This window comes from Talpa europaea, assembly GCF_964194135.1.
Source record: "Talpa europaea genome assembly, chromosome: 2".
Taxonomy (NCBI): Eukaryota; Metazoa; Chordata; class Mammalia; order Eulipotyphla; family Talpidae; genus Talpa; species Talpa europaea.
The window spans coordinates 41232851-41256591 of record NC_140068.1 but is presented as its reverse complement, the minus strand read 5'-3'; the positions used below and the strand labels follow the sequence as shown (position 1 = coordinate 41256591).

Below are 23741 nucleotides of genomic sequence, written 5' to 3'. Positions count from 1 at the left end.
CAAACTAAAGGTAAATAAAGCTTTAAATCAAATGTTATCCTTTTAGAAATAGAAGAATCACATATCTATTACATTCTTTCGGAAGAGAAAATCCCAGAGGACAAAGGAACACTATTGTACATTTCACAGTCAAATACATGGGAAATGTGATTACAGTGTCAAAATCAAGTATAGTTTTAGCCCCTAAATAATGAAAAGTTCATGGTAGACTTATTTACTTACCACTATTTTCATCTGCAGTTCCATCTAACTGAGGTATAGAAAGATTGGCTAGAAACAAACTGTTATTACTCCATTCCATTTCTTCTTCTGAAGATGAGTCATCTTCAGTTGAGCTTCTATGCGTATTTCTACACAGTGATCTAGAAAATATTAAGATTCACTGGTGAATATGATCATTAGAAAGAAAGCATTTCATATTCAAATAATTTGCTTGACATGACAGTAATAGTAAAGTTGAATAATTAATCTGAAAATTGTAAGTTTAAAAAGAAAGCAGGTTTACTTTGCCTTAGTATTATGTCCTACAAAAAAAGTTACTGTAGACTTTACAATCCCTGTATGTGAGCTGGGAGACACCATCATTCCTTTACTTACTATTGTATTACTACTCCATAATACAGCTTCGCAATTTTCTAAATTACAATATCCAATCAATCATGTTAATCATGTTTTCTCTGTAATCTCCCCTTTATCCTATCCTTAAGATATATACATGTAACAGAGCTTGGGTGAAAATACAGTAATTTCGAAAAAGGTGCAGAGTGGCATATTTTAACAAGTTGCCATAAGTTCACAATCACGATTTTATAAATTGGGGAAAAAAAACAAAGAAAAAGGTGGGCAAAGGGGTGCTCAGATCAAAACTGAAAGAGAAAATAACAGGAATCAGAAAATGACTAGGAAGTAGTAATAGTTATTTTTTCAATTCAGACGTAGCCATAAAGTATGTTTACTAAGGAATTCAGATGAACTGTGAGACCAGATGGATATTCTAGTTAGGTTTCATCACAATAATTTATATTTTTTCACTAGATCCTTGCTTAATACTTTCCCTTCTCTCTAGATGAGCAAACTTCCTTTCTGCTCAAACCTAATTTTCCTTTTTGCCTCAATATTTAAAAAAATCTCCATTAAGAATTTCCTAAATTACAATCTGTCATAAAAATCAATATTAAATGTGGCATCACTAGAGGTCATCTAGTCAACTTTCTACCCAGTACAAAAGTGTTAAATTTAACAGACCCAATGCAATCTCTGCTTTTATATTCTCAATGTAAGGGGCTTGCTGTCTTACAGAGTAACCTTTCCCATTGTAAATGGCTTTAGTTGTTAGTAATTTTCTTCCTGCATTCCATAAAATATTTCATCTTCTACCTATAAATCCTGCTTTTGTCCTCTGTAGCCACATGCAGGTCTATACCAGTTTTCATGTAATTAGCAACCTTTAAAATATCTGAAAGTATTACATATATATAGTAGACATGTAATCACACACGTTACATGAGTATGTATGTAAACATCTCTCTAGTTTCTCAATACTATAGTAATGGGAATAGTTCTCATTTCCTGAATCTTTATAATGTACTAGATTTGGCTAGGAACATCTAGAATGAATAGACTATTTCAGTACATTCCTTCTGTTAGTTCCTATCCCAATCAAATTTGGGTATCCTTGTACAAGTATGCGATTATCTATCTATTGGTATTCCATTCCTCCTCCAACTCTGAGAATGCTTGAATATTACCAAGCCAGTTAGATTTGAAGGGTAATGAAACTTATGAAAAACCCTAAGTGATAAAAAAGGAAACTATATACAAGGGAAAAAGGTGTGTTGAGGGGGTGAGAAAAGCACACAGACTAGAAAACAAGTAGATAAACAGACACTATGTTAAAAAATATCATTTCTGGAGATGTCCACATCCTGATTTTATAAGTAAATAAAATTTTATTTATAGGGCCTCCCTGGTGGCGCAGCGGTTGAGCACTGGGTTGCGAAGCTGCCCAAAGCCTCTGCAGCGCCGGTTCAATCCCTGGCTGCTCCCCGGCCACTGGAGGAGGGTCCCGCATGGTGCGCAGACCTTTCCTGCTGCTGCTCCCCTCAGCAGTGTACTTCGGTCCTTCTGCCTGCTCTGCTCCCCGCTCTGGCTCTGGTGAATTCTCTCATCCTCCCCCGCTTCTGACTATATCCAGGGCTTGTATAAATAAATAATTAAATCTTTAAAAAAAAATTTTATTTATATACAAATGAATACTGAATTTATGGGTTAATCACTTTCACCTTTCAATAATGGCGTGGGGATAAAAATTTCAAAACAGACTTCAGAAGTTTTAGTTTTACTTACAGAATTTTAAAGGGGAGCATACTAGTATCTCAACTCAGGACTAATATTTTTTCCTGTTTTTACAAACAGCATACAGCTTAGGACAGACTCAACCCAATCAAGCTCATAAGAGGCTGATTTAGAAAACTACAGTGCCAACTTACTCATTTACCTTGAGAAATGAACCAGCATCTCAGTGTCTGCTTCAGAAATTCACTTATTTTTTAAAATATTTAATTCCTTTAGTCTAATCAGATTTAGAAACTATTCCTTACTTTCAAACTGACTCTATAATTGCTGCTCTGACCCATAACAGTCTAATTCTCAGAGGCCATTCTGTATTCCCAAGTTTAGGGATAAGGAGGCATTCCACTTTTACCCATTTATCACCCACTCATCTTAATACTGCATATGTAAATACATGGTTTTTAAGAATAAGGTTTATTTTTATGAATTTACCAAAATTTTATTTCATTTGGAATATGAAGTTTTGCCACATGTAAAACAAACCACTACTTACTAGGGATTAAAAGGAAGTCATCTTATATTATAAAGTATTTTATATTATGAATAATGGTAAGAAATAATTTCCTTCTGATTAAATAACAGTGGTAATGACAAAAGGAAGTTATTAAAATAACTGAAATAGCTATAAGGTTACCTCGTTTTGGCACAATGTTCTTCAATATTGCTGTCCCATCTCTGAGACATCACCAAACTAAGTTCCATTTCTTCTTTTTCAATCTGTGGTTCATTTTCTTCATCATCACTGTTTTGGGGATTTTTAGTGTTTCCAAAGGAATGACATGGCAGTGGAATTTTATTTCTTTCCCCCTGATATCCATCATTTTCCAAACCAGCAAGGAGATGTACCAATGCCTCATCGGGGCTACTGTCCACTATAAAACAAGTGAAGCATCACCAACAAATAACTTAAGTTTTCTAAATAGTCAACAACTAAGAGCAACTACAAAATAGCAATGACATCATTGAATCTAGCACACCCCGAAAGAATGCAGCTGGTCCAAAAAACATGGTCAAAGTATGACCTACATTAGAAAATTGTTATGACCTTATTAAAAAGAAAATTTTCAGACCCCAGCCCATGTCTATGGAATCAGAACTTCTGGGGTTGGATCCAAAAATTCGCATTTTAACAAGCTGCTCATGGTCTTACTGAAGAATTAAGTTTGAGAACTACTAAACCAAATATGGTCACAAGTACTCAAAATAAAGTATATAATAAATATATATTATCTTATACTATTTTTATTTTTATATTTTATTACACTTATGTTTATACAATAAATATACACAAAATAGTTATAAATATATTGAGTACATTTACACAATACTAAATATATAAATTCATGCTAAGGAAGTGCCTTAAAAAGTATACACATGAACACCTTATCATTCATGGAAATTTTATTTAGCTCATAGGATAGGCAAACAAAACCCATAGCTGAGAAACGCAAGAAAGCTTTAAAAATTGGTGGTTAATAACATTATTTAAAAAGCCTCGAAGATCACAAGTACCACTTCACATGCACTAGGTAGTTAAAATCAAAGATAATAACAAGCATTGGCAAGGGTTTTAAGAAATTGGGACCTTTATACACTGTCAGATTATAAAATGGTGCAGTCATTTTGGAAAATTTTTGGCTATTCCTCAAAATGCTAAACAAAAACTAAGCACATGATCCAGCAATTCTACTCCTGGTTTATATCCAGGAGAACTGAAAACATAAGTCTACACAAAAAAACTCTACACAAATAATCATATAGCATTATTATAATAGCCAAAAAAGTAGAATCAAAATATCCATCATCTGAAAAATGGATAAACTGGATGAAATAGGTTTATCTATATGATGAAATATTATTTAGCAGTAAAAAGGAATTAAGTATTTTTTTATGATAAATTTTATTTTTATATTCCCCATACAATTGCAACCCCCTTATTTTGACCCCAGTCCCTCCCCTCCCGCCCTCTACCCCCCATAGAGTGTCTCTGGTTCATAGTTTTTTGTTGATTTTGATTTTCACTTTCTTATAGTTATTCATTTTCCTGGACCCTTATTTCAGTTTTCTAGATTCCTGCTATGAGTGAGACCATCCGGTATTTTTCTTTTTCTTTCTGGCTTATTTCGCTGAGCATGATCCCTTCCAGCGCCATCCATGTTGCTGCAAATTGCATGTGTTTATCTTTTTTGAATGCTGAGTAATATTCCATGGTATATATGTACCACATCTTCTTGATCCAGTCATCTATTTTTGGGCATTTGGGTTGTTTCCAAAGCTTAGCTATTGTAAACAGTGCTGCTATAAACATAGGGGTGCAGGTGCTCTTTGGAATTGATGTTTCTGTGTCCTTTGGGTAAATACCTAGGAGTGGAATTGCTGGATCATATGGAAGCTCTATGTTTAGTAGGTCCAGAAATCTCCACACAGCTCCCCATAGTGGTCGGACCAGTTTGCACTCCCACCAACAGTGCAGAAGAGTTCCTTTTTCTCCACACCCTCGCCAACATTTGTTGTTGCTAGTTTTTTTAATATGTGCCGTTCTCACTGGTGTAAGATGGTATCTCATGGTAGTTTTGATTTGCATTTCCCTGATTACAAGTGATGTTGAACATTTTTTCATATGCATGTTGGCCATTTGCATTTCTAAAAAGGAACTAAGTATTGAAACATGCTACAACATGAAATGACCTTGCAAACATCTGCATGAAACAGCCAGATATAAAAGGTTATAAGATTCAATGGTATCTCACTTTTCACAATGAAATTTTAAGTACATTTCTTAAAAAGATGTAAGTTAGACTACATTACATGAAATCAATGACCTATGATACTAATGAGAATGCATTTAGGGAAATGCAAAAACACTCAGAAATAACTGTCATGTTCCCCACTAACCCAAAATTAATGGCTAAAAAAGGGAACTGTCCAGGGAAATTTCTGAAACTCTCCAACAATCAATCAATTATGGTATTTTATTAATGAACTACGGAAAATTTTAATTCAAACTACAGGCATTTTCTCTCTAAGGCAATACAATTTTCTTCCAAAGTGAAGTTTTAAAAAAAGGTAATTATTTTCTTTCACAATTGTTTTTTTAAAAAGCTATGTAGAAAATGAAAAAACAAAGCTATTTCATTTAATGCAATGAAGTCATTCTTTCAAATATTTACAGACATTCAACATTAACCTCTTCGAGTTAAAGAAAAAAAAATACCAGCACATACACACTTTTGTAAAATACTGAAAATTTATGCTAACATTGTTACTTACAGAAAGCTGGTGACTCACTCAGTCTTTGGGTCAAAGGCTGAAAAGTCTGACTGTTCTCCATGAGGTTCAAAATTGCTTCTTCATTAATAAGAGCTTCTCCGACCTTGAGTCCAACGTGACCTTAAGATGACAAAGAATATAAAAACATAAAAGCAAAGGTCTAAAACTAAAATATACTATTTAGAATGTGTGTACATCAGGAAGTATTACAATGTAAACCTATTTAAAAACTGAAGTGATATGACAAATAAAAATGCAATAAAACAAGTCACAAAAATATATAATCAATCGATCACACGGATTAAAAAAAAGAAACCCTGAATCTGTGATCACCAAATATTTTTAGCTTCTTCAATTCTACCTAGTTTATAGCTATAATACTCTGACAAAAATCATTGTACATTAAAATATACAAAGGAAAGAGACAAACTTTTATTTGAATAATAAAATTATTCTCTAATTTTAAAACTACAAATAAATTCATCTCACATTAACTTTATATTTCTCAGAAATCTTTCAATTCATGGTCTAAAAGTGTAAGTATTTCAACATATGATTTAGCTACAGGGTATAATGTAAAAAGAGATTAAATAATTTCAAGAGCAGAGATAAAATAAATTTCATAGTCTAATTAAGGGAGCGGCAGAGAATAAAAAACACATAGTATGGGGAAAAGAGACTATACAGGAAATAAGTAGCAGGCAGTTAGAGTTAATTTGAAAGCAATTTTATTTTTCTGGTTCTGGTATTCAATCAGACATAAAACTAAGTGCTTTCAGCAGTTTAAAAAAGAGTAAAGAGTTTCAACAAGAAATATTTATAACATATTCTATGACATACACAAATGAACAAACAAAAAACTGAAATATAACTCATCTGAAGGCAAAAGACAATTGAGAGGATCAGTAAAAATAAAATCTGGCTCTGAAAATAAAATAGAAAAGGTTGGTAGGAATGATCAAAACAGAGGAAAAAATGAATCAATTAGGTTAAAAATAAAGTGGAAAGTGCCAAAGATAACAGAGATGTTAAAAATAATACTATTAACAACTGTATACCAAAAACTCTGGAAAGTCAGCAAAATGGGTAACTTCTTAGGAAAAACACGATATAAAACTTGGTTCAAACTGATAGAAAGCTTGAGAAGATCTGTAACAACTATGGAAATGTATTATTAGTTTATAATTCAGTCTCTTTATCTTCCATCCCTAACACAAAGTTCATCCATAAAAATATAAATTTGGATTATTTTACAGGTGAGATTTGTCAAGTCTCTGAGAAACAGATTATATCAGTCTAATAAAATATCTTGAAAAGAGTATTAAGAGGAAAGCTCAACAATTAATTTACTGGGGCAAATTATGTATTTTTCTCAATTATTAAAAAAGTTAAAATTCTAAACAAAGCATTGGCAAAGTAGATATAGCAATATTGAAGAAAACATACCACATTGTGGCAAAGGGTTTGTTTCAGTAGTTCAAGGAGAGTTTAACATTAGAAAATGAAAACAGAAAGAGGACTCTGGAGGTAACAGACTATAGAGGTGGTACAGGGGTAGTTTGAAATAGTGGTGGAAGGGTTTGGCTCTATCAAAATATGGAGGATACCAATGGCTGAACTTCAACATGCCCTTCATGTGAGAGGTCAGAGGTATGTAGAGATCCACTTTTAGACTACAAAGCGGGGATTACCCATGTTATCCTTTAATATTAGATCATTTTAAACATAAATGCAGTTTAAAATTTTATCATGCTGTCTTAGGTCCATCATTCTATCCTTTTGAGTACTTTCTGGATCTTGATAATGTTGAACAATACATATATCTTCTTTCCAGCTTTTTGTAACCTGTAAAAATATTGTATCTTGGTTCTTGATAAATACATTGAATAAAACAGAATCAAGGGGAAGGCCTGGAAGAATGCTAACAATGCTCTTTTTATTCGCTAACAATTTTATGCATTGAATTTTTATCGGACACTTCCAAATAGTTACAATCACCCTACTTTATTACTACTCAGTCTCCAGTTCTCCATTGTATCTAGATTATCAAGGACTATCAAATGTCTTGGTGAAATCAGTGTGTATTATTTGGTGTAAATATCTTCCTAAGGTTCTCCATTTTTCTCAGAATAAAGTCCAAACTCCTTATTTGAATTTCAAAAAAAAAAAAAAAAAGAAAATGAAAACAGAGTAAAAGAAAACCTGGGATTATTTCAAAAAATTTAGGAAAAACATTTGGCAAAATTTAATTGCATATCCATTCATGATTTTAAAAAGCCAAACTTCTTAGCAAACAAGAAACTGAAGAGAGTTTAATCAGATTAAAGTTTATCTATAAATATCGTATAGTAAATTTAATACTTGGTGAAATATGAAGCACTCCCTTTAAAGTTAGGGAAAAAACTATTAATTATTTCTGCTCAACATTATCCTAGAGTTCTTGGGCAGTGCATTGGGACACTTATAGTAGAAAAATTAAGGTATGCACACATTAGGTAGGTCACAACTATGAACCGAAAGGGCTATATCTCACCTTAAGCAGAACAAGGACTATATTTGCAAAAGTATAAATAATTCATCCAATACATGTTTTATATTTTATCTTCACATATTTTAGCATATATCTTAGTGAATTCCTATTGTATGGTTTCATTTATATGATATAGCTAGGAAGATTAGAAGTTATTTGGGGTTGAAGATGGAAATAGGTGTGACTAAAAATTAATACAAGGAATCTTTTAGGTTAAGGAAATGTTCTAAAACTGAATTGTGGAGATGTCTGCAAAACTGTAAATCTACTATAAGTCACTGAATTAGTAAATTTCATGTTATGCAATATTTTGGACCTACATTTTATGTGGACAACATATATAAGAAAATATAGTTCTATATGGTAATAGTTTGCACAACTTCAGAATAAAGCTTACCTCTAGAGATGAGGAAAAGGTAAAGGAATGGGAAATAGGATTTATGTTTTGCAAAGGTATTTATGTCTTAGGAAAAAAACCTTAGCCAACTCAATCAAATACTAATAGCTCAGTGCTAAATACCAAGATGTCTATTTATGGTGTTTTTTTGTATCCATAGAAAAATCTCACCTTTGCTTAACTCTGTATCTTTGTGGACTTCTACCATATTAGCAGGTGTGCACTGAAGAATTTCAGGAGACAAAACTTCAGAGTGCAATGTTAACTCAGCAGAGAACTCCTGGGATCCATCACTGTAGTCCACAGATCCTGATAATGTTCTGCTTAATTAAAACATATCCTTTATAACAAACTAGATAACAAAGTAATAAAATTAGTTCTGAGATCTATAATAAATAACCACTTACACAGAGAAATCATTCTGTTTGAGAATTTCCTGAAGTCTCTTCTGAAATTTTTTTTCACTTTCTGTTGCTGGCACAAACCTGTGATCTTTGAATTTTAAAAGTGCATTAAAAAATGTAGATAGCAAATGAATGAAATATTTTCTATTTTCCTGAAATAGTTTTTTAAATGGTAGAAATTTACTATTTTCTTGATACATATAACTATAAAAGTAGTTATAAAATCACACAAAAGACTAATGACTGTTATTGAAGCTGTAAAATTAAGCACTTACAGTCAGTCTAAGATTAAGCTCTGTAATTGTACCCATATCTAAAACATAAAAACATCATTCTCTACCTACAAATGTATAAAACACCTTGAACCTAGAAAGTTTTCCATTAGAGTTCTATTTAAATGAAAATTTAACATTTAAATTATATAAACTATACTAAGCTACTATAACTATAGTAAGCTACCACTAAAGTAACTATAGTAAGCTACTACTACATTTCAAACTGTCTTTGAATTATGCCTTTTATTCTTTTGCCTTTATTTTAAAATTTTTTGTTATTTTCATGGCATTTATTTAAGACCCATCAAATTATTTTTGAATATAGCAGGTTTTGATAATAAATAGAATATTTTCTTCCGAGTTATACAAGATGAGAGAATTTAGGGCAGTATTTCACAGATTATGTTTCAAAACTTAATAAACACAGTATCTCTAAATTGAAGCTGATAATCTGTGGATTTTCTATGGCTCATTTTAAAATACAGAGGGCTGGAAGATACTAGAGAATAAAAAAAGAGCAAAAAGGTAATGTACAGTACAAAATTCAGGATAAAAGAGATCAATTTCTTATGGTGAGTGAGACAATGAGTGACATATTGGAAATAGTTATAAAGATAAAAGTTACTAGATTCAGAGCAGTAATATACAAAAAATACATTAAAAATTTAAAGATAATTTGAAAAGTAAAATATAATGTTAAAAGTAAAGGTCAATGACTTAAAACTTTTCTATTAAAATATCTAGTTAAAAAAAAATCAGAGTACCATTAAGAGTTTATACCTTGTGATTCAGGTTGACTAATTTGAGAAGTTTCGTTTCTGATTCTTCTCCTTTGCTTTTCATCTTCCCATATTGCCTGTAGACCAGGATTTCCACCAATTTGAGCTGTAATTGCAACCACATGTCAATACTACAAGAGCCAAAGTGAAAAACACTTGTTTAAAAAAAGAAATCCAGAGCATCCCTTGTGGCGTAGGGATTAAGTCTCAGCACTATCCACTAAGACCTGAGTTTGATCCCCAGCCAGGAAGCTAACCCTTAGCTGACCTCTCCTGTCTCCCTGCTGCACTCCTTAGTAGTGTATTTCAGTAAATCTGACTATTCTGCTCCTCACTCTGGTGAATCTTTTCAACGCCCCCTCCTCCACACCTCTGGCTTATACCCCAGTTCTTCTAGGCAAAAATAAATTACAAATTAAAAAAAAAAAAAATCCAAACCAAAAAAAAAAAGTTGACCTTTTAAGAAAAATAATTATCTACTTTGTATAATAAAAACAACTTATCCCTACCTACATTTATGATGTCACTCCTTTTTTTAGGTTTCCTTCTATCAGCTCCCCAAAATCCAGCAAGTGAATAATATTCAAGTATTTGATAATAGTGAGCAGATCTAAGAGTCCCCTCCCTGACATATAGCCTAGACATTGAAATATTAAAAAGCAGTCTATTAATTCTTTTACACTAATTTATGTGTATCATACCCTAAGTTTATGCCTATGCAAATATTCACATAAATGAAATAATAATGGCTATCTCATCAGAGGTAGGGAAGCAATATTTTATAACATTTTGCATCCTCCTATAGCATCTTACTTTCCCTTAGTAATGTTTTCTGCCCTATTTTTTGTACTTGAAAAATTAAAATCATTAATTTTTTTAATAAAACATTTACTAGGAATATACATACCTTCAATATCTAGCCTATTTAAGATATCAGCAGCTACAGCATCCACTTCTAATTCACAGGTACTCTGTGGTTCAACACCTTCCAGTATTAAAGAGCTGCATTTAAAATATCAAAAATACAGTAATTATGTAAGAGCAAATTTTCTGAATATTTTTTTTGTTTAGATGGCAACCAGAAAAGCCAGTGATATAATAACTATACATGACATAAATAATATTGTATATGTATAAAGAAATAAAAAGCAAGAAAAAAGCCTGTTATATTGACAACTCTATTGAGATACTTTCACCATATATTCTACTTGGTTCACTGTATTTTATATATTGGGTTGTAAGAAAAGTCATGATGCATTTTTGCATAGAAAAACACAGAAAAAAATACGTCATGACTTTTCCGACAATCCAATATAAGGACTGTAAAATGTTTTAGCATGTGGGTCATAATCAGGGCAGAATGGGATAACAGAGGGATGCATCAAAAATAAATAAGTAAATAAATACTACATACAAATGCAATCACTTGCCCAGAAGTGTCTTTCTCTGCAGTCATAAATGGGTTTTAAAAATAAGGAAAGAAAATGCAGCAAGAGAAGAGGGGAAGCAGGCAGACTGAAAATGGATAAATGATGCTGTTCCTCCTGAGCTCAACTACTGCTGAGCTGACAAGTGCTTTGAAATTCTCCTTAACTACAGAATTGAGAAACCACTTGAGTTCAACGAGGTCACTAATTTTTATGAAAACTGCAGAGGGTTGTTCCCCAATAATATGCTGTGACTCAAAAGAGTCTTTTCATTAGCGTCACAAAAAAGATTAGAAACAAACTATGAAACTGTCCCTGACTGATAGAACAAATACATCCAATGTGGATCCCAACTTACTCATTTCAAAATTTAGAGTTCCTATCAATACGGACACCAAGTAAAAGACAGAAAAGCATGATTTTACTAAAAAGTGGATGATGGCAGTTTCATTAAAATTCCTATTTGAAATGTTTAAAAACTATTTTAATGGAAAATTAGTAAAACTTCATTTTCCTTTCCCTACCCTTAAGGAAATTATGATTGAACACTGGAATTTGTTTATGCCCTAGAATTACGATTCAAATAAATACATGTATACATTCACGTGGTACATCATGATGTACACATGTAGACAGAAAACACACACACACACATCTTTTTACCATTGAGAGAAAAGGCAGTCAACCTATCACAATATATCCATTTTAATTTCAGAAAAATTAATTCTCAATGCAGACTGTTTTCCTTATGTAATTTAACAAAGTCTGTTTAGCCATGAAATGGAGTACACGACAAAATAGTTTATGGTCAATACTTTTCTCCTTATGTTAAAAAATTCATGTTTTTCTACCATGAGATACCTTACACCAGTGAGAACGGCACATATTAAAAAAACTAGCAACAACAAATGTTGGCGAGGGTGTGGAGAAAAAGGAACTCTTCTGCACTGTTGGTGGGAGTGCAAACTGGTCCGACCACTATGGGGAGCTGTGTGGAGATTTCTGGACCTACTAAACATAGAGCTTCCATATGATCCAGCAATTCCACTCCTAGGTATTTACCCAAAGGACACAGAAACATCAATTCCAAAGAGCACCTGCACCCCTATGTTTATAGCAGCACTGTTTACAATAGCTAAGCTTTGGAAACAACCCAAATGCCCAAAAATAGATGACTGGATCAAGAAGATGTGGTACATATATACCATGGAATATTACTCAGCATTCAAAAAAGATAAACACATGCAATTTGCAGCAACATGGATGGCGCTGGAAGGGATCATGCTCAGCGAAATAAGCCAGAAAGAAAAAGAAAAATACCGGATGGTCTCACTCATAGCAGGAATCTAGAAAACTGAAATAAGGGTCCAGGAAAATGAATAACTATAAGAAAGTGAAAATCAAAATCAACAAAAAACTATGAACCAGAGACACTCTATGGGGGGTAGAGGGCGGGAGGGGAGGGACTGGGGTCAAAATAAGGGGGTTGCAATTGTATGGGGAATATAAAAATAAAAGTTATTATTTAAAAAAATAAAAAATAAATAGTGGTAAACCCATTAAAAAAAATTCATGTTTTTGAAAAATATTATGTTGCAAATGTCTCAAGGGTGAATTTTCTAGTAGCAGCACATTTGTGACAAAGAAAGGGGAAAAAAATAACATCGAAAATTGCAACCTCACAGTAGAAATATATAACTATTTCTTGACAAAATTACTCCAGATATTTAAAACAGGAGTTGTTCCAAGATGTTTCCAGTAGATAGAAAAAGAGTGAGTAAAGAATTTGAGTCAGCAAATTCACGTAGACCATTCATTTTAGTTACATAAGGTAGATAAGCAGTATGATGATAATGAGACACTTGACCTCTCTGCACATTTCTGTTCATAGTTTAAACACAACAGACCTACTAATTAGAATGATTAAGGATGGAGGTCAGATATCCATAATATAAAAATTTCTTCAAATCATTCTTATGGGCAGCCAGGGTTAAATTACTGAAGCAGGGCCTCCCCTGGTGGCACAGGCAGTTGAGCTCAGCGCTGTGAAGCTGTCTGCAGCCTCTGCAGCGTGGGTTCGATCCTGGCCGGCTGGCCAGAAACCCACATGGCACAGCAGACCTCTCCTGTCTCACCTGCTGCTCCCCTCAGTAGTGTATTTCAGTCAGTCTGCCTGTTATGTTCCCCGCTCCGTCTCTGGTGAATCCTCTCACCCTCCCGCACATCTGACCTGTACCCCAGTTCCTGTATGTATGAATAAATAAATCTTTAAAAAAAAAAAAAGCTTCTTAAAAAAAAAAACAAACAAACCCAACATTATTGAATCAGACTTGACTTTTATGGACCTAATATTCTGGCAAAAGACCCTGAAGATCCATGATATGTGGTAATCTACAATGAATTAGCAAGTAAAGTTAGTAGAGCTAACTTAGCACTGTCATCTCATTATGATTTAATTGTTCTCTATTTGTTATGGTCCCTGTAGTAATGTTTGTGAAGGAATATAATATGTTTCTTTGTAAAAAGAAATACTCAGAAGAAGGTGCTAACTAGCACTGGGGATAGAAACAAGACTAATAAAAAATCTAAGAGCACTGCAAAAAATTTTAACATTATTTGTACTTGATATAATTATGAATTTTCATGTTTAATATAAGCATCCCCAAAATAAAAATTATGAAATCTGAGGCAAATATATAGCTATCCTATATTTATTATAAATTCTAATTCTGAATACTTTGTGTAATTTCACTAGACACCTACACACCTCATTGTTTATAATTTATCAACTATTAAAAGCTTTCTAAATTTCAAACTTTTAATTATTACACCTAGGGTTTCTCCAATCTCCTAATCAGTGAAGTTTTATTTCTGTCTTATGGCCTAACTAGAAGAATGTTGTTATGGAAAGACATCAAATACAAAAAACTTTGATTTTAATTGATCACACAAAAAAACCAAATTACTCTGCAGAACTCTGAAAATCAAGGGATCTAGTAAGAAGGTAAAATCCTGGGATCAAGTTGATTTGCTGCAACTTTAGGAAAACAGAGAGACTGTATCATAAAAAACTGATGTGATAAAATATATTCTCCCTAAACTTAGCACCATCTCAACATGATTATAAAGACAATTCTGCTGTATCTAAAGAAGGAACCAAAATATGTGCGTGTGTTTATCAAGAGATAAGGCAAGTAACTGACTGTCCATATCACTTCTGTTTTCAAAGTCTCTGTGATATTATACTACAGTCATAAAACAATGTATTTCTATCATTAGTTAATAGGACTTTTTCTTAATTTTAAGTATTAAGAAGTCCAAGTAATCTATAAGATGGAAATTCTGTCAAGTACACATTGGACTTTGAAGAATAGAAACTAAGTTCAAAACAAATATTTTATGATGTTTATCTTCAAATGAGTAATAAATCAAATTTTTATCATCAAAATAAGTCATTTAACTAGGGGCCTCCCCTGGTGGTACAAGGGTTCAGCGCTGGGTTGCAAGGCTGCCCGCAGCTTCTGCAACGCCAGTTTGATCCCCAGCCACCGGCAAGGGTCCCACACACACACACAAAAAAAAGTCATTTAACTAAATAAATACTACCTTGCATTCTTCGTAAAAAAAAAAAAAAAATCTGCTTAAAAAACATCAGATGATATATGTAGTTTAGAGATGAAAAATATAACACCCTGCCAATACCCAGCTGATCAACAGTGGGATCAAGAAAGCTTGGGCAACACTTTGTGGCAGAAAACAGAAATCCCTCTGAGTTCTATGTAGATAAAGCTACTGTTGATAATTTAGATAGGTGCTAATTACATGTTTGCCTTATGTTGGGAAAATTTAAAAACTGGAATGTCACCACTCTCAAATCACTCATTTTTCTTGTAAATATTAAGAAATATTAAAAATATTTGCTATTTAAGTTTCAGGTTTCTATTTTATTATGTGATTTTTACTAGACAAGTTATAGGATATCAACTTAGAGTGCAAATGAAGATGGATGTTGGAGAGAAGTATAAAGTTTACATTCAGATTCCTTTTGTTAATTAGGTAGTAACTAGGTAATATTCTCATGGTCTATGATTCCATGTAACACAATAGTGTTAAGATTTGCATTTTTGATAAATTTAAAGGATTAAAGAAATAAATATAAGGTTAGAGTAACCACTGGTTTCTGCCTAAAGTAAGACATATGTAGGTAAGTTTTCTTTTTATTTACCACATTAACTAACCTTGGTATTTCATCTTCTTCCCACCGAAATAAAGTACCAGTAACAGAATTTCCTGGTAGCTGGTCCTTGCAAGAACTAGTTGCACACAATGGATCACCTAGGAACAGAAAGGCAAAGAAGGTAAAAGAAGTTCTATTTTTGACTTGCATATCACTACCCTTTAAAGTAAAATAATGCACAATTTACATCAACAGTTGCTCAAATTGTGTCCTAAAAATCCACACACTCATAGAACTGAATATATCTATATATATCTATATATCTACTTATCTATATCTATATCTACCTATCTATATCTATATCTATATAGTTTAGAGTAATGGTTCCAATACATTCATACTGGAATAAAAGTATGATATATTTAAATGTGCTACTGTGGTCAGTATGCTTAAAAATTGCTTAAAAAAAGAATTAAGAATTCTTGAAAACTTTAATGGAAATGGCTAGGCTATTCATTATGAACCTCAACTAAAATTCTAGTAGATAAAATAAAACTCAAAACATGTTTTAATACTAATGCCTGAGCAAAAAGAAATACATAGGATATATATTCCTGCATCTCAGAAGTAATGACAGTAATAGTGAGTGGGAACCTGAGGCAAAGACAATATGATAGGAAACTATAATCTTCTGGCTTGGTCACCCCAGTTTCAGAAACTGAGTTGGGGTGGGGGTGGAGGGGTCAGACTTTAGAAGCAGTTTCTAAATGTTAGCACCTTTTCTATGATCTTTTGTGGGTATTTAGATTAAAAAAAGCCTGATTTTTATCTGAGTGGCACAATATAAATCCTAATATTTCAGATATTAAATCTGTTATCTTCTCCAGCTAAATTTTGCTTTTTAACAAAACACAGGGCCAAAACACATTACCGATTTGATACACCTTCAGAAGTTTAAAGATTTTGGCTTTATGTGGTTAGACCATTTATATGAAATGACTTTGCAAGTTGTAAATTACAACATAAATATTTTCTAACAGATTTATATAAAGAATCTACACAAGTTTACTGATTCAAAGTTACCTACCACACTATAAAATTTCACATTTTACCTACAGTTTACATACTGTTTTAGGATATTTTCCTGCAGAACATGGGAATTCCCTATTTTATGTATATAATTAAACTAGATATAAGATTACATGTAAATAAGATTTTTACATAAATAAAATTTCTTTTCAACTGTGAATATTAAAATATTTATTAATAAAATATCCCTGTGATAAGTATGTATATACTTTATCTTAAAACTATAGTAATGAGCACCATTTCTATTTCATCTGAACACTGAGACAAAATTGCATATGCAAAATTCAAATTTTTCAATCTTTTTTACTTTTGATGGTAAGGTAAGACTACATCTTATACTACATTAACTTATAAGAAAATGTTATACATATATATATAACAGTTATTACTTTACCATAGAAATTTACAATCAGTTTGGATCAAGAAGATGTAGCATATATTATAAATCAGAGACATCCTGCAGGGGAGGAGGAGGGAGAGGGATCAGAGGAGGGAGAGGGATCAGAGGGCGGGAGGAACACAGGGGACTGAGGTGATGGTGCACGGATGCATTGGTGAAAGAAACTCCAAGGGGACTACACCTGAGGGGGTGGGGGGAAGCAAATATTGTTTAAAAGTGAACAATGATGTAAAAAATAAAAAAAATTAATTAAAAAATAAAAAAAAATCTAGACATCTTAAAAAAAGAAATTTATAGTCAGTTAACTGTATATTTGAAATAATAATAAAATTAAATAGAAAAATGACTCATCTTTCTATGACTTCTGTATAAGGTCTTATTTTACACAAAACAAAAACCAAAACTCGAAGCCTATTTTGTATGATAAATTAAGATATGAAATTCATTTCATCATACTTACAATGTCCCTGCTTTTAATTTCGCCAAATTAAATTTCATGTATTTCTGCCTTCAAATTGTAGTTTCCAAATATCGAAAAAAAAAAAAAAAACTTCTAATATGAATCTAACTTTTATCACTAAAATAAGTGCTTTACCTATATATGCTAATTTAAACTTTTCTCATTCTTTTTCACCTATTCAAAACAAACCAAAAATTATCTCCTTTTCCTACAAATACCTCCTAGATATACTCTAGAACTTTTTCCATTTGTCAGTCCTTGAACTTTCAGCTCATACTTGACACTCATAACCAACCTGTTGTTCTCACACTCCCCCATACGCCACCCCACCCAACAACCTTTATATTTTAGAGTAATTTTATATTTACAAAAATGTCATAAGGATTGTTCAGAGTTTTTGTGTACTACTTACCAGGTGTTCCTCATTGTCAATATTTCACATTACTACAGTATATTTATCAAAACAAGGAAACTGATACTGTATGTATATTACTATTGCCCACACTATATTACTATTTAATTTTATCAGTTTTCCACTATTGTGCACTTTCTATTACAGGATCTAATCAGGGTACCCATATTGCATTTAATTACGATATTTCACCAGGCTCCTCTGGTATACTTCTCAGTTTTTCCTTGTTTATCATGACCTTGATAGTCATAAGTACTAATCAGTAACCTGTAGAACATCACACAATCTGGATTTGGCTAATGTTTTTCTCATGATTAGAGTGTGGCAATAGGTTTTTAAGGAAGATATCACAGAGATAAAATGTCCTTCTAATTACACCAGATGAGGGGGTTACACAAAATTCACATGACATTCCTGGAGACATTTAACCTTCAATACTTAAAGTTAAGGTACGACAATACACTTTTACAAGTTTGATGAATCACAGTCACGTAACATCGTGCCAGTACCATACAGAACAATTTCTAAACCTTAAACATTCCCCTGTAAATCTGATTTGTAGTCAACACTCTCTGCTAATCCCTGTCAATTACTATTATGCTTCCATTTCTACAGTTTTGCCTTTTTCAGAATGTTATATGAATGAAATCATAAGATTTGTAGACTCTTAGCTCTGTTTTCTTTTACTCATTAAAATGATCTAAAGTTTAACTCAACAAAAATAAACAATCCAGTCAAAAAATGGGCAGAAGAGGGCCTCCTCTGGTGGTGCAGTGGTTGAGCACTGGGCTGCGAGGCTGCCCGCAGCCTCTGTAGCGCTGGTTTGTTCCCGGCCGCAGGTGAGGGTCCCACAAAAAAAAAAAAAAAAAAAAAAGGTGGAGGGGGAGGCAGAATAACTTAAGACACTTCTCCAAAGAGGAAATGCAAATGGCCAACAGGTATATGAAAAAAAGTTCAACATCCCTCACAATCAGGAAATCGCACATCAAAATCACAATGAGATACGACCTTACACCAGTAAGAATGGCACATATTAAAAAAACTAGCAACAACAAATTTTGGTGAGGATGTGGTGAAAAAGGAACTCTCCTACATTGCTGGTGGGAGTGCAACCTGGTCCAACCACTATGGAGGGCTATCTGGAGGTTCCTCAGTCTACTAAAAATGGAGCTACCACACGACCCAGCAATCACACTCCTAGGGATCTACCTAAAGGACGCAAAAACTTTAATTCAAGAGAATACATGCACCTCTGTTTATTGCAGCACTATTTATAATAGGTAAGACTTGGAAACAACCCAAATACCCAAAAATAGATTACTGGACCAAAAAAGATATGGTACATATACACAATGGAATACTATTCAGCAATCAAAAAAAAGATAAACTAATGCTATTTGCAGCAACATGGATGGAGCTAGAAGGGATCATGCTCAGTGAAATAAGTCAGAAGGAAAAAGAAAAATATTGGATGGTTTCACTTTTAGGAGGAACACAGGGCATAGGGGAACCAAATAAAGGATCAGGGGAGAAAAATAACAATTAAAAAACAAAACAAAACCAAAATAAATAGACAACTATAAATCAGAGACATTCTGCAGGAGAGGAGGAGGGAGAGGGATCAAGACAGGGGCGGGAGGAGCAGAAGAGACTGGTGATGGTGCAGGGGTGAATTGGTGGTGGAAATTCTATGGGGACTACACCTGAGAAAAGAAAGCAAACAATGTTAAAAAAAAAAAAAAGAAAGAAAGAAAGAAAGAAAAATGAACAATGATGTAAAATAAAGGTCCAACAATCCACCAAAACAAATGATGTAGTGTTATCAGTGCTATGTGACTAAACAGTTCTATGCTTTTTATTGATAAGCAATGGTCCACTGTATAGAGATATAGTTTATCCATTAACCTGTTTAGTGGATATCTTAGTTTAGATTTTTAGGAATCATGAATACAACTGCTATATACCTTTGCATACAGGTTTTTGGGTGGACATAGTTTTAAATCACTTGGGTAAACATCTAAGGGTACATACAGTCACTGGGTCATATGGTAAGCCTATGTTTAACATTATGAGAAACTGCCACATGGCTGTACTATTTTGCATTCCCACCAGTAATGAATAAGAGTTGCTGGTGTTCCACATCCTTAGCAGCAAATATTGATAATTTTTTAAACACTTTTTTTAGACAATTTATTTTTATTTATACAAGAACTAGGGTACAGGCCAGAGGCGTGGGAGGGTGAGAGGATTCACTAGTGACAGGTTGGGGAGCAGAACAGGTAGATGGACTGAAGACACTGCTGAGAGGAGCAGTGGGCAAGGCAGTAGGTCTGCCATGCCATGTGGATATCTCCCTGGCCGGCCAGGAATTGAACCCTTGCTGCAGAGACTGTGGGCAACTTCAACCTGCTGTGCCAACAGGGAGACCCTTAAAAACTTTAAACCATTCAAATAGACACATAGTGATGGTTCTTTGTGGTTTTAATTTGCATTGCCCAAACAGTATATAATGCCAAAAATCATCTTTTCATGTGTTTCTTTTATCTTCTTCAGTTAACTCTGATCAGGTCTGGTCATTTTTAATTGGGTAGTTTATTTTTTATTGTTGAGTTTTAAGAGTTCTTTATATGTTTTAGTTACAAGATACATAATTGGAAAATATTTTTCTTCCAAACTGAGTTATGTATTCATTTTTAATACTATTTTTCACAGAGTAAAAGTTTTTATTATTTTTTAAAATTTAAACATTTGTTTTCTTACATCACTAATTTTTGGACAGTGTTTGATTTCTTCCCTCACGTGTAGTCCCTATAGTTCTTCCACCACCACAGCACTTGTGATCCCTCACCATAGTCCCTTGTGCTCTTCCTCCCATTTTGACTCCTCTCCCTACCTCCCCTGCTGTATGCCTCAGATTTATAGTCAGTTTGCAAGTGTTGTCTTCTTTCTGACCCTTTTAATTTCTCTATATTCCACATATATGTGAAACCACCTGATATTTATCTTTTTTCTTGATTTATTTTGCTTAACATAATCCCTTCCAGATTTTTGATAAAATCCAACTTTATAAATTTTTCTACTCATGGATCATGTTTTTTGTGTTGTTGCTAATCACTGTCAAACCCGAGGTCAGGTAGATTTTTCCTTTTCTTTCTTCTATAAGTCTGACAGCTGCACATCTATATGATCCACTTTGAGTCAATTTCATATAAAGTATAGGTCTAGGTTCTTTTATTTTTATTTTATGGCATATGGGTAGCTAATGATTTCAGCATTACTAGTTGAAAAACTATCTTTTCTCTACTAACACTGTAACTTTATCAAAGATAAAATTATTATCTTTGTATGGGTCTGTATCTTAGTTCTATTGTTATACTGGCTCCATGTGTCTTTCCTTTTTGCCAATATCAAGCATTTCAATTACTACAGCTTTACAGTAAGACCTGAAACTAGGTAAGGTGAATCTTTATATTTTATTCTTTAAAATCTCTAGATTGCCCCCCCCCAACAAAAAAAAAAAAAGTCCATGACACAGACCTAAGAAAGGTAGGGGATCCTTAGAGAGGAGAAAGTTAGGCAGTGAATCATAGACATGTCTCCTCTGCTTCTCTGGTATCTTCTCTCCCTCTATACCTTTACTCTTTATTTTTCAGTTTCTTTTTCTATGGAGAAAAAGGAAAATATTGGGCAGACAGCCTACCTCAACATTCACTAGATGATTTCTCTCCTGAGGATCTTAAGGACCAAGGAACAACTATTCACATTTCATTTATTGTAGGAATTTTATAGTATTCTAAGAAGTTGAGAACATTAGAAAAACTAGCATTTAGTAATTATATGCTATCATCTAAAAGGGAAGTTATTACCTAGTAGAACAAGTGAATTACTTAATATGAACAAGTGAATTACTTGGTCTGCTAAAAAAGGTAGTTGTATCCTGGTCTTAATGCTTCAATCTGTGTGTATTTAAAATAAAAATGTAACATTTAGTATTTGTCCCTATAAACATTTCTTTTTAAAATATTTGCATCTAAGTCAGTTCACATATGAATATTATTTAGCAAGTTGGAGAGGTAAGACATACAATTTTTAATGAAAACAACATATATTAGAGCACTGCAAATGGCAATACATTTGATAAAGATTCTGAATTATAGTTTTCAAACTTCATTTAACAATTCCGAAATCTACATTCTTTTTAGGTCAGGGGTATGTATGTGTGCACAGTATAACTGTATATATTTGCTAGGTTTTGCTCATGAGACAGTTTCCGTGTGTATTCTAAATTGTGTAAAATATTACACTTGAAATTTTACTTTTAGGGATAATTTGAGAACTGTATAAAGATAATACCCTCTACAGAGGATTTGTTTTTGCCTCTGCTAGATCTGAGTGTACTAGTCAGTCCAGAACTACTTCAGATCAAGTTCTAGATTTGGGAATCTCTTTTAGTTCTACGGGATTCAAACGGGGCTGAACTGTTCTCAAAATGTTCTGTTTGTATTCAACTTAAGGGCATATCTATTTGAGATCCTATCTTACTACTCTGTAGAGGGTTCCCACCAGCCAAGTAAGGTTTGGGTTTTTATTTCTGTCTCCCTCATCTAGTAAGGCTGTCTCAATGGAGGTTCTAAAATTCAAAAATTAACACACTGCTGAGGGTAAAGGATGCTTTCAGCATTTTTTTTAGTCACTCATTCCCCACCCCCAGGTATTTATTTGAAGCATTTACAAATGTTCTTAAAAACTTCACTATATACATTAAGAATGGGAGTTATACTTCCCCTCAATGAAAAAACACTATGCTTAATGCAGCTTGCAAATAGCTGTTAGAACATCTTTATTACCAGCATGTTTATCTTCTGGACACTACTTTCTTATTGTTCTGTAACCTTTTTGATACATTTAAGTTCTTTAAACTATATTACCTATCACTTAAATTGTTTCTAGTAGGAGACTGATCTCAATAACATAGCCCACAATTAAGAAAAATAAAAATCTACATTGCAGGGTGCAGTTTGAATACTGTAGACGAAATGGAAGGCTTTAAACCAAGAGTGAGTAGTTGGTAAACTAAGAGACAAAAAAACCTAAATTCTGTTTTAAGACATTTGAAAGGAAAATGAAGTGAGGAAAAAAAATATGACAGAAAGAAGAGTAGGTTTGACGGGAAAATGTTGGTTTCATTTTGCTTTAAGTAAAAGAGAAAGAATCCAATGAGAATAAAGACAAAAGATGCTAGACTCAACTTAAAACAGAAATTCTAATTCTAGTTAGATGCCAAGAGAAATAAGAACACATGGCTACAGAAATGTTTGTATAAGGAATGTTCACATAAGAACATTATTTGTAATGGCTAAAAGGTTTAACAATTCAAAATGCCTTATCAATTGATTAGTGGATAAACAAAATAGTATATCCATAAAACAAAACATTATTTTGCCATAAAAAGGAATGCAATACTGATAACATGCTACAACTTTGAGGAACCTTGAAAACATTATGCTAAGTGAAAAAAAAATGACAACATGATTCCATTTACATGAAATGTGCAGAATGGGCAAACATATAAAGATAGAAAGTAGACTGGTGGTTGTTTAGGGTTGAAGGACATGGGAGACACTTGGGAGTATAACTAAACACTATAAGGTTTACAGCCTCGCTGGTGGTGCAAGGGGCTAAGCACAGCACTATGAAGTTATCTGTAGCCTCTGCAACACAAGTTCGATCCCCGCAGGCCAGGGAGCTAACTACATGGAGCAGCAGACC

The 23741-nt window shown here is 33.1% G+C and overlaps 1 protein-coding gene across 1 annotated transcript in view; it reads right to left on the bottom strand.

Annotated features, from left to right (window-relative positions):
• REV3L (REV3 like, DNA directed polymerase zeta catalytic subunit) overlaps nt 1–23741 on the bottom strand; it is a gene marked incomplete at both ends in the record, with an annotated part of 133730 nt that overhangs the window by 55099 nt on the left and 54890 nt on the right. The window contains 8 exons of the mRNA XM_084228856.1: nt 223–362; nt 2987–3224; nt 5623–5742; nt 8721–8869; nt 8957–9041; nt 10009–10113; nt 10915–11009; nt 15673–15769. Of these exons, the coding sequence (XP_084084982.1) occupies nt 223–362; nt 2987–3224; nt 5623–5742; nt 8721–8869; nt 8957–9041; nt 10009–10113; nt 10915–11009; nt 15673–15769 (1029 nt within the window). The remainder of the gene's footprint in view (nt 1–222; nt 363–2986; nt 3225–5622; nt 5743–8720; nt 8870–8956; nt 9042–10008; nt 10114–10914; nt 11010–15672; nt 15770–23741) is intronic.